Source organism: Mytilus edulis, chromosome 1 (assembly GCF_963676685.1).
Source record: "Mytilus edulis chromosome 1, xbMytEdul2.2, whole genome shotgun sequence".
NCBI lineage: Eukaryota > Metazoa > Mollusca > Bivalvia > Mytilida > Mytilidae > Mytilus > Mytilus edulis.
Window position 1 is genome coordinate 96,082,819 of NC_092344.1, and position 12,036 is coordinate 96,094,854.

Below are 12,036 nucleotides of genomic sequence, written 5' to 3' on the forward strand. Positions count from 1 at the left end.
AAATTTGAAAAATATTCCTATTTTGAAGCAGCCATTTTGTTTTGGTCAACTATAATATTCATGTGTGCAACTGCTCATATGAGCAATCTAATAAAATGCACATGTGAAACAAAAGCTCATATGAGCAGTTGCACGTGAGGTTTTTAACATGCAAATTAGGTTACTTTCATATGTGCAATTTGTTCGCTCACAAAATGCTCACCTAATTTGCATGTTAAAAAACTCGTGTGCAATCATGTTAGTTTCTAACGTGAGCATCATATGTGCGACTTATGTGCAACATGTTAGCACTTTTTGGTAAGGGTAGTATATCATACAAACAATGGGGTTACATTGCAAAATTCAACCGTTATCTAATTGAAAATGTAGACCATTTCAAAGTCAAATGATCAGTGAAGGAAATTCTTGTTTTATTTAGTACCAACCTCCCCTTTAGGTCCCCATAATGAAACCAAGTTTCTTGCATTGAACTCTAGAAGAATTGCTTCATTAAGTTATTTGCCCATTGTTTAGCTGCAGCTATCCACTTCCCAAGTAAGAAATGTGAATCACTGGCCAGTAATGTCTCCATATCATTTAGTAAACTCAAAAGCATCTGACTGTATAATCTAAAACAAAATATTGTCAAATTAAAATAATTGGTTTGTTTTTGACATGAACAATTTCATATAAGTGATGAGAAAAGCTCACTTGGCCCTTCGGACCAGGTGAGCTAAAAACTGCAAAATTTCCTTAAAGTTACCAATCCAGGGGCAGCAAGCCAATAACAAGTTGTCCGATTCATTTGAAAATTTCAGGGTAGATAAGATCCTGACCTGATAAAACAATTTTACCCTGTGTCAGATTTTCTCTAAATGCTTTGGTTACTGAGATATAAGCCAAAATCTACATTTTACCCCTATGATCTATTTTAGCCATTGTGGCCACCTTAGTTTGTTTGGCCGGGTCATGGGACATATTTTTTTTTTAACAAGATACCCCAATGATGATTGTGGTCAAGTTTGGTTAAATTTGACCCAGTAGTTTCAGAGGAGAAGATTTTTGTAAAGTTAACAACAACGGACGACGCACGACGGACGCCCAGTGATGACAAAAGCTCACTTGGCCCTTTGGATGACCAATAGACTTTAAGTGATAGAAATAGCTGATACAATAAAATTGAGAATGGAAATGGGGAATGTGTCAAAGAGACAACAACCCGACCAAATAAAAAACAACAGCAGAGGGTCACCAACAGGTCTTCAATGTAGCGAGAAATTCCCGCACCCGGAGGCGTCCCTCAGCTGGCCCATAAACAAATATATACTAGTCCAGTGATAATGAACGCCATACTAATTTCCAAATTGTACATAAGAAACTAAATTAAAATAATACAAGACTAACAAAGGCCAGAGGCTCCTGACTTGGGACAGGCGCATAAATGCGGCGGGGTTAAACATGTTTGTGAGATCTCAACCCTCCCCCTATACCTCTAACCAATGTAGTAAAGTAAACGCATAACAAAACGCACATTAAAATTCAGTTCAAGAGAAATCCGAGTCTGATGTCAGAAGATGTAACCAAAGAAAATAAACAAAATGACAATAATACATAAATAACAACAGACTACTAGCAGTTAACTGACATGCCAGCTCCAGACTTCAATTAAACTGACTGAAAGATTATGATTTCATCATATGAACATCAGGCACAATCCTTCCCGTTAGGGGTTTAGTATCATACCATCATTACATATATGAAAAGAACATAACCCGTGTCATGCCAACAACTGTTTTTAGAATAAATGTGTTTAGTTCCGATGCAAAGACCTTATCAGTGACTCAATATTAACGCCAAAATATGCAATCTTTAATGACTTGACAACAGTATCGTAATTATATCCCTTCTTAATAAGTCTATTCAAAGGTTTTGTAAGTTTCTGAGGTGAATACTGACACCTTTGTGCTTTATAAAGAATATTACCATAAAAAATTGGATGTGAAATACCTGAACGTATTAGAAGTCTGCATGTTGAGCTATATTTACGAATGATGTCTTTATACCGATGATAAAATTTAGTAAATGTTTTGACTAGTTTGTGATATCGAAAACCCTGGTGTAATAATTTTTCAGTAATACATAAATTTCTCTCGTTAAAATCTAAAAAAGTGTTACATACACGAGCGAATCGTACAAGTTGAGATATATAAACACCGTAAGATGGTGACAAGGGAACGTCACCATCTAAAAACGGATAATTAACGATAGGAAATGAAAAATCATCCCTTTTATCATAAATTTTAGTATTCAGCTTTCCATTAGTGATATAGATATCAAGATCGAGAAAAGGGCAGTGGTCATTGTTAGTATTAGCTTTATTTAAAGTAAGTTCAACAGGATAAATTTCATTAATATACATACTGAAGTCGTCATTATTGAGAGCCAAAATATCATCCAAATATCTAAAAGTATTATTAAATTTGTTTATCAGATGTTGTTTCGATGGGTCTTTGCTTATTTTTGTCATAAATTGTAACTCATAACAATACAAAAACAGGTCCGCAATAAGTGGTGCACAGTTAGTCCCCATTGGAATTCCGATAATCTGACGATATACGAAATCCCCAAAGCGAACAAAAATGTTATCTAGTAAAAATTCAAGGGCATATATAGTATCAAAGCATGTCCAATTAACATAGTTTTTTTGTTTATTGCTACTAAAAAATGACCTAAAAGAGTTTGAACATATATATTCACATTCTGATTTTTTGAATGCCCATTTAATTAGGTGTGTGAATTTTTTCTTAATGAGAATGTGAGGCAATGTGGTATACAGGGTAGAAAAATCAAAACTTTGAACAGATTCAAAATCACCAATATAAGCATGCAATTTATCAAGTACTTCCAACGAGTTCTTGACACTCCAAAAGTAATTTATTCCACTATTTTCGAAGGCCTTATTTGAACAATTTATTATCAGGTTTTTAATTGTACCAAGTGTGCTGGTAAGAAGAATAGACAATTTAGTAGTTGAACAATGGCTTGAAGACGAAATAAATCTATATTTGTAAGGGGTTTTGTGTAGCTTCGGAAGCCAATACATAGTTGGGACTTTCATTGTATTTGGCTCTGCTTGTAAAGCAGTGGCTAAAAGTTTATGTTTGTTACAGATTTCGTTTTCTGAAAATAGAGTCAGTTGGAATGTTGGTGAATTGGTGATTTCCTTTTTCAGAATCTCAATGTAAAATTTACGTCAAACAATAATAATATTATTAGCAGCTTTATCTGCCGGGACAAAAACAAATTCCTTGGCTAGTTCTTTTAGTTTATGTTTGATACGAGAAATAGGTTTATTGTGGTTATTGTTTATAGTAAAATGTTCTTTAAAATGTTGAATACGTATATCAACTATCTTCATTACTGAATTAAAAAAAGAGTCCAAAGATTTTTTGTCAGCTTTTTCCCGTTTTATCCATTTTATACAGTAAGTATGGAGTGAGTCGTGGATGATATTACGACACTCATTCCAATTAATAATAACAAGCCCATTTTACCTGGGTGAACCAATCAAATTCCAAATATGTTATACTGACCCAAAATTACTGGTCTGGTTGTTTTGATAAGCAGCAATCATTTTATTATAATTCTCTAATGATATCATCATAAGACTGTTTCGTGATATGTCCACTAAATCATACCTACAAATACAAAATATACATAAACAAGAATGTGTCCCAAGTACACAGATGCCACATCTGCACTATCATTTTCTATGTTCAGTGGACCGTGAAAATGAGATAAAATCTCTAATTTGGCATTAAAATTAGAAAGAACATATCATAGGGAATTTTACTAAGTTTCAAGTTGATCAGACTTCAACTTCATCAAAAACTACATCAACCAAAAACTTTAACCAAAACTTTAACCTGAAACAGGACAGACGGACAAATGGACAAACGGACGGACGAACAAACAGACGGAGGCACAGACCAGAAAACATAATGCCCATAAATGGTGCATAATAAATGGGGCATAAAAAAGATATATTCAAGAATATTCATTACATTACTGAAAGTGACAATTTCTTTGAGAGGCAAGCAAGTATTTAAAATTGTCATATCATTGGACAAAGAACCATTATTTTTGAATAAATTAGTAGCCCTTGCTCTTCAAAGATGTATTAATATTCCTGAGCTTGAATATATTATTTCTCATACTGGTAGTTGAATTTATAATATTTCCATCAGGCCTTATATCTACAGATAAGATGCTTCAAACTGCTAAAATACTTTTTTTAAAGAATTAAAATGTCTTTGGCATCTGTTACCTTAATGTCTTTATAGTACTGGAAACATTTGGAAGCTAACCTAATATTATAATCCCAGGTAGGGAAGCTTTTAACTGTTTGTAGTACAGAGTAATTAATAAAGACTTACTGAAATAATGAGTTATTTTTATACTGGTCAGCTGAATCTATTAATAGATCCCAGGCTTGATATAAGTCCTCCGCATCATACCATAACTATTATAGAAAATAAAACATCATCATCATATCTTAATTTTCATGATCTGGTATGCAAATGTAAGCTATTAAATATATTTTTCTTTATCAAGAAATTTTTTAAGCTATTGAGTTGACTGTAGAAAGGACAAGGTACGATAAGGCCCGTTTTTTACCCCCCCCCCCCCCCCCCCCCCCCCCCCTATTTTCTCATTTTTCAAATTCTGTTTTGGAAAGCTACTTATCATGTTAAAATATTTCCTTAGGTTGAAGTTTGTTCAGTTGAACTTCAAAACCAATAATTTCAGAAAATGGGTGAGGTTAGGGTGTTAAGGGGGCTCCTGGGTATAAATCAAATTTTGTTTTCTAATATATTTTTTTATAAATGAACTGAAAAATGAAACAAAAAATGGGGTCACCGTTCATTTAAGCTCACACTCATCCTCCGGAAGAAGCATACATTTTTGTTTATGTCCTTTTTTTTTCTGTTGAACTAATAGGAGAAATAGAAGTAATTGCGAAATAAAAAAAATAACCTAATTACAGAAATCGCTTAAATTTTACAATTATTTAGTTTATGTACAGCTTATATGAAAACAATAATAAAAAATATAGGTAACCAATGAGTTAAAAAAGATATTTCAAATTTAATGCCAAAAAATGGCATTTTTGCACCAAAGGGAGATAATTTGGAGCTTTTTCAATGATATAAACATTTTAAAAGTTATCTGGGGCAAAACTGAATCGATTTTTTGGGTTGATTTTTTTACCATATCATAAAGTAATAACTAATAGTGTAATAAATAAAATTTGTAATGAAAAAATAAAGGTTCATTTTTTTTGCTGAAATTTTTGTACCCACGAGCCACCTTAAAGGGTACCAAAAACGCCAAAAGAAGGAAAAATTACAATTTTTGGTCATTGTTTCTTAAAATTTAACAGGATACACCTACGTGACCCAGAGAAAAATATTTCGATTTAGACGGCATAAAAAGTGCTAATGACATTCGTATAAAAAAAATTCTGTGTCACTTTGGCGCAGGCACTTAAAAACTAAAAATTTGTTGTACAAAACACTGAAAAGTGAATAATAATTACAATATTTGAGTAATAACAGAAAGTTTACCCCCTCACCTCACCCAGTTGCTAAAATTAGTGGTTTTGAAGTTCATCCTAACAAACTTGGAGCATTAGGGAATATTTTAACATAATATGTAGATTTCAAAAACAGAATTTGAAAAATGAGTAAATAGGGGGCCAAAAACAGGCCTTATCGTACCAAGTCCTTTAACCTCGTGCAAGATTGATCAGTATTTACATTCAGTTATGATGGATTTCTGATGAGGCATTATTTGGCTTCTGTTGAAATGGTACAAGTTGTACAATGAGTTATTGCTCACTATTGTTACAATTTCTTTAAGTGTTAGGCAAACAAGAAGTTACAGAGTGACAGATGCAAATTATACCTCACACAGAATAACATTACACTCATATGAAGGTTGATTTCAAATTTCAGAAAGACCTGATTTGTAGTTTCTGAGAAAAACGCTACAAATTTTTATGGGAGAGAGTGACAGATGGAAGGACTGACAAGCATTTAGTAGAATACTGTTTTCTTTTAAGAAGTAGGGTCTAATAAATATTTAAACAGATGTCAACTGGTATGTATGCTTTCATAAGATTTCAGTGGAGGATTATACTCAGGTCAACTTGTAATTTGGGTATTTCTTATTACAGAATAATGGGTTGTTTGGATGTTGGTTCAAACCCATTTTCAATATGGATTCAAAATGAAATAGGTGGGACTATATAGTTAATAAGGATACACCTACTAAATATACAAAAATTGGAAACTTTTGTCTTGATCATAAATAATTGTAGGCAAAAAAACTGTCCAAAAAGGTGCAATTTGAATACCCTCACGTTATACTTACATAAGGTTTGAGTGGAGGATTATACTGAGGTCGACTTGTAGGTATACTTCTTGATCTGTGGTCACCATTACTTGTTGTATCATTGTATACACTTGACTAAAATGTGAATCGAGATGAAATCAATGTAAAAAATACTACATTAGTTATTACAACATGAAATGCTGCACAACTGTATTTACAGGAACTGATCAATGATCTATACCCTCCCCCCCCCCTTAAAAAAATATATGGTTCTTAATTTTGGTTGATGATTGACAAACTGGTAATTGCTGACTGTTAATTTTCATATAGAAAAATCTCTTACATTTTTTTCCCTTGAATCAGAGGGACTTGTTTTTGGTGAGTGGATATATGGATATATCTGTGTTGGCTATCAAACACATATTACATCATTAAATATGTTTTATCGAGTAGCAATTAAGTCAAACATGTTAATTGCAATGAATTATTCAGAAGGAATATATACCATTTGAACTGTTAGGACATCTATTTTATATTACAAAGAAAGACATTGAAAAAGACAACAATTTATTTAGTATAGTTCCATTTCTTTATAAGATTCTTATTTGCAAAATTGCAATTGTGTATCTAGTTGAAAAAACATTGAAAATATCCGATTGTGCATGGTTATGGAAGATAAAGATTCCTATCCGACATATTCTTAAAATAGTTATCAAAAGTACCAGGATTATCATTAAATACGCCAGACGCGTGTTTCGTCTACACAAGACTCATCAGTGATGCTTATATCAAAACAGTTGAAAAGCCAAACAAGTACAAAGTTGAAGAGCATCTAGGACCCGAAATTCCAAACAGTTGTGCGAAATACAGCTAAGGTAATCTACTCCTGGGATAAGAAAATCCTTAGTTTTTCGAAATTCAAAGTTTTGTAAACAAGAAATTTATAAAAATTACCATATAATTGATATTCATGTCAACACCGAAGTGCTGACTACTGGGCTGGTGATACTTAAATTCAATAACTGTATTCACGATAAAATTTACATTAAACATTAAGGTTATAGTTTGGTGTTTTGAATTAATATTGCTATAGCAGATTTTTTTTACCAATACCCGATAAAAAAGAATCTACGGTAGTGATCTTACCTTCAAATATTGCCAAGCCAAGTCTACTATTTTATTGTATTTCCCATATCTTTTAGTTGTATAATCAGAAATCCTATCAATTGAAAAGAAACAAAACTCAATATTATTAAAAAACCAATTTGTTCAGAGAACAATTGAAGGTCTTTTCACCAAAAACCTTGTATTTTAATATGAAAGTAGTAAGATTAGGTTTATCACTTTGGTTTACAAGATAGAAATGCATTTCACTTATATCAAATGCATAAGGGAAAATAACACTCATATGGAGTGTTCATATCGCTTCTGTCAATATAGAACAAATCATGCAAAGGATATAACAAGCAATTTTATAAAATAAATTTGTCGCTTTCTGTTACGGTTATGGAGGAGATGCGGACACAAGGAAAACAGTGTTCGGGGAGATAACTCCTACAAAGAAAAGTATTCGGTTAGGCAGGGTAAATTTCAAAGGCGCATAAACTGTTCCATACCATATACCAAATATCTAAGCGACATATTGCGAAAGCAAATATTTATCGCAAGAACAAAATTAAGAGGAAGAAAAAAAATATAATCAGAAGAAATACAATAGGTCTTTCCACAGAAAAGTGAAAAGACCTAATAAAACATAACAGATAAATCAATCAGCAGTTATGCATGCATTTTATCCTGTCTGACTGTTACTTATAAGATTTCTTTCACCCTTCAACCGGGCCAGGCCGAGACAGAATATTGAAATTAAGTTGTTGTTTTTATCATTATTACAGAGTATTGCATCTTGTTACTTATTTGTATGTCTGAATAACAATATCATATCATCCCAAAAACCCATGAATCAAGGTAAAATCAATATTTTTGGAACATATGTCATCAAAAAATCATGTAACAGAAACTTCTGATTAACAGGAAGTTACATGCCTTGTCGTACTAAGCATACACCCACTTATAATCAAAGTATCAGAAAAAAGGAAGTTACTCATTTGTTCCTGAGTAAAGTGTGACAAAAATATCTATTCTTATTCAACATATAAAAAATGTGGAATGCATCCATAGGGACACAGATGATGGATGCCCTGGCTAGCATATAATGCTATCAAGGAACATAACTCAAGAACTGTAAAATTGACACTTCCAAAAATTGAACTTTAGGCTGAGTTTTGTGGTTAAAAGCATTATATATAAAGTTGAGACAAACTCAAGTTAGAGAACGGAAACCAAAAAATCAGCAATTGATTCATTTGTAAAGGGGCATAACCCTAGAACAGTTATCAAAGTGCTTGTAAACACTGAATGGTAAAGATTGCTTTCATTTATCAATAGGAAGTAAAATGAATATTGCATTGTATAAAGCATCAGTTATGGACAAAGAAAGATAACTCAAATTTGCAAAGAAGACTTTAAAATATTTTTAGAAATGGAGGGTAAAAATTGCTTTAATTTATCAGTGGAAGGCAAAATCAAACATTGCATTGTATAAACCATTGATTTTAGTTGATTCAACTATAATCATGGACAAAGGAAGATAACTCCAGTTTTTCACAAGAGTGAACACACTGAAATGTCTCGCCTTCTTTACTAATCATTGATATTATGTTGATAGTCCTAAGTATAAAGCATTATTACAACTGTCACATAAACTTACCATTAAACAAGATAGTTAAACAAAGACCAATTAACCATGAAAATGAGGTCAAGGTCAGATGAACCATGCCAGGCAGACATGTACAGCTAACAATGCTTCTATACAACAAATATAGTTGACCTATTACTTATAGTTTAAGAAAAATAGACCAAAACACAAAAACTTAACACTGTCCAATGAACCGTGCAATTGAGGTCATGGTCAAATAAAACCTGAAGGACTGACATATAGATCATAATATATTTCCATACACCAAATATAGTTGACCTTCGGCATATAATATTAGATAAAAAGATCAAAACTTAAAAACTTAACTTTGACCACTGAACCATGAAAATGAGGTCAAGGTCAGATGACATCTGCCCGCTAGACATGTACACCTTACAATCATTCCATACAACAAATATAGTAGACCTATTGCATATATAAAGTATGAGAAAAACAGACCAAAACACAAAAACTTAACTATAACCACTGAACCATGAAAATGAGGTCAAGGTCAGATGACACCTGCCAGTTGTACATGTACACCTTCCAGTCCTTCCATACACCAAATATACTAGCCCTATTGCTTATAGTATCTGAGATATGGACTTGACCACCAAAACTTAACCTTGTTCACTGATCCATGAAATGAGGTTGAGGTCAAGTGAAAACTGTCTGACGGGCATGAGGACCTTGCAAGGTACGCACATACCAAATACAGTTATCCTATTACTTATAATAAGAGAGAATTCAACGTTACAAAAATTATGAACTTATTTTTCAAGTGATCACTGAACCATGAAAATGAGGTCAAGGACATTGGACATGTGACTGACGGAAACTTCGTAACATGAGGCATCTATATACAAAATATGAAGCATCCAGGTCTTCCACCTTCTAAAATATATAGATTTTAAGAAGTGAGCTAACACCGCCGCCGCCGCCGCCGGATCACTATCCCTATGTCGAGCTTTCTGCAACAAAAGTTGCAGGCTCGACAAAAATTACTTGATTGATATTTTGAGAAATAAAAATGAAAATTGTAACAGTTTTTCCATTAGTAAAGGGGCATAACTCGAGAACGGTAAAAGTGATGTAAACTTCTAACTTCATATGTATTTAGTGGTATTAAGCATTGTGTATAAGTTTTATAACATTTGGTTGAGGCAGACTAAAGTTAGAGGATGGAAACCAACTTTGGGATGTACAGACGGACTAACTTAGAGTAATACTTAATGCCCCCTCCACTACTGAGGGGGCATAAAAATCATAATATTGGCTATTAACAGAGAGCAGATTTCAAAGTTATTTAAAGAAGTTCAATGCTATGTGTGCTTAATACAACTAATATAGACTCATCATTTGCATGTGGGCAGTGACATAGAAGTGATTAAACCCCATTTACAACAGAAATACATTTAGTATAAGACTAAAGAATACTTACTTTCAATAATAATAACCCACACGAAAACTTTCAAATAAGAATTGTATTATTACAACTGTCTCACCATTTAGAAACATCCCTTGGTTGTTTTCTCCATACATTTTCTAAGAAGAATTCATAAATAACTTCATTCTGATTAATTCCCTCTGGTGTTAGTCCTAAACCAACCATGGTACTGTTAATCATATTTCTACCTTCAAATGGTCCCTATAATAAACCAAAAAAGGGAAAACAAAATAAAAAAAAAACTATATCTTAGAAATATTAAATTTCAACTAGTTTGAGTTTGCATCATAATTAGCACATAAAAAAATCTACTTTTATACTGGATTTTGTTCTGGTTAAACTGGCACCCAATTTTTCATCCTTAAAGACCTTTCCTTAACTAGAATTAAATAGGAAAGACCCAATGTACTTTGCAACATACAAATACAGTAAATGATTTGTTAAACTATGTGCCATTCATAAAAATGTTGCTGCAGTGAACAATCAAATGGGTATCACTTAACTGCCATGTATTTCGTGTTGAGGTATATAGGTATTATACTACAGCTGAACTTACTGTGTTAATTTTGTCCAATACCCCATAGAGTTCAGACGTTCCTCCAAAATCATGTAGCATACACCATATAAATGGTTGTCCATAGTAGGAGTCTGTATAAGTATAAATTGGTGCAACTTCTGAGTATAAGTCAAGTACAACAATTCTTCCCTGAAAAGAAATAATCAAGTATCAAATTTAATGTACATTTTTTAATCTTTTTTAACTTTAGATCTACTGACTAAAATATTTGTTCTAAAATAATTATTATTATGTAACTGGCATAAAATTCATAGTATATCATTTATAAGTGTTGCCTGTCAGGTTAGGTTTTTTTTCATAATAGTAAATGCACACTATATTTTTTCAATGTACATAGTGTAGTCTGTTTTTATTGGACATGTGGATTTTGATTGTTCAGAACTTTAGGTATAGTATATTCTTTTTCTATTTACTGTAATGTAAATATGTCTCAAGACAATTTTACCTTTTATTCATATTTGCCATTTTTTTCACAATTTTGTGAATCCTGAATTAACAAAAGTTCTTTTTGCTGTTCTTTTCATTGGGTTCAAATTTCATTGGCAAATATGTTTTTATTCATATTCACACTTATTTTGTGTCTAAAATGATATCTTCACAATAGACCACTTTCGAGTTCATCCGTCACCGAAAAAAACTCGTCAATTATACGCGCCTTTATGACGTCATTTACCAGATAGAGGGGGTCGCCTGTATCCCTGCACTATTTACGTTCATCAAGCGTCTTTAAGGTGATCGTCATTGGGCAGGATAAACTAGAAATAATGGTTGTTCTGTAGGTACTTAATGACAATTCCCTAATGACATCAATGCTGATTGTCAATTTTGAGAATTCAATTTGTCGTATAATTCGTACAATATAGAATTATAGTTTTCCAACCA

The 12,036-nt window shown here is 32.5% G+C and overlaps 1 protein-coding gene across 1 annotated transcript in view; it reads right to left on the reverse strand.

The window, feature by feature from the left end:
* LOC139495905 (alpha-N-acetylglucosaminidase-like) overlaps positions 1-12,036 on the reverse strand; it is a 41,959-nt gene that overhangs the window by 11,803 nt on the left and 18,120 nt on the right. Inside the window, 8 exon segments of the mRNA XM_071284317.1 lie at positions 426-493; positions 496-608; positions 3,573-3,677; positions 4,416-4,501; positions 6,415-6,510; positions 7,522-7,594; positions 10,636-10,778; positions 11,134-11,283. Coding sequence (XP_071140418.1) covers positions 426-493; positions 496-608; positions 3,573-3,677; positions 4,416-4,501; positions 6,415-6,510; positions 7,522-7,594; positions 10,636-10,778; positions 11,134-11,283 — 834 coding nt within the window.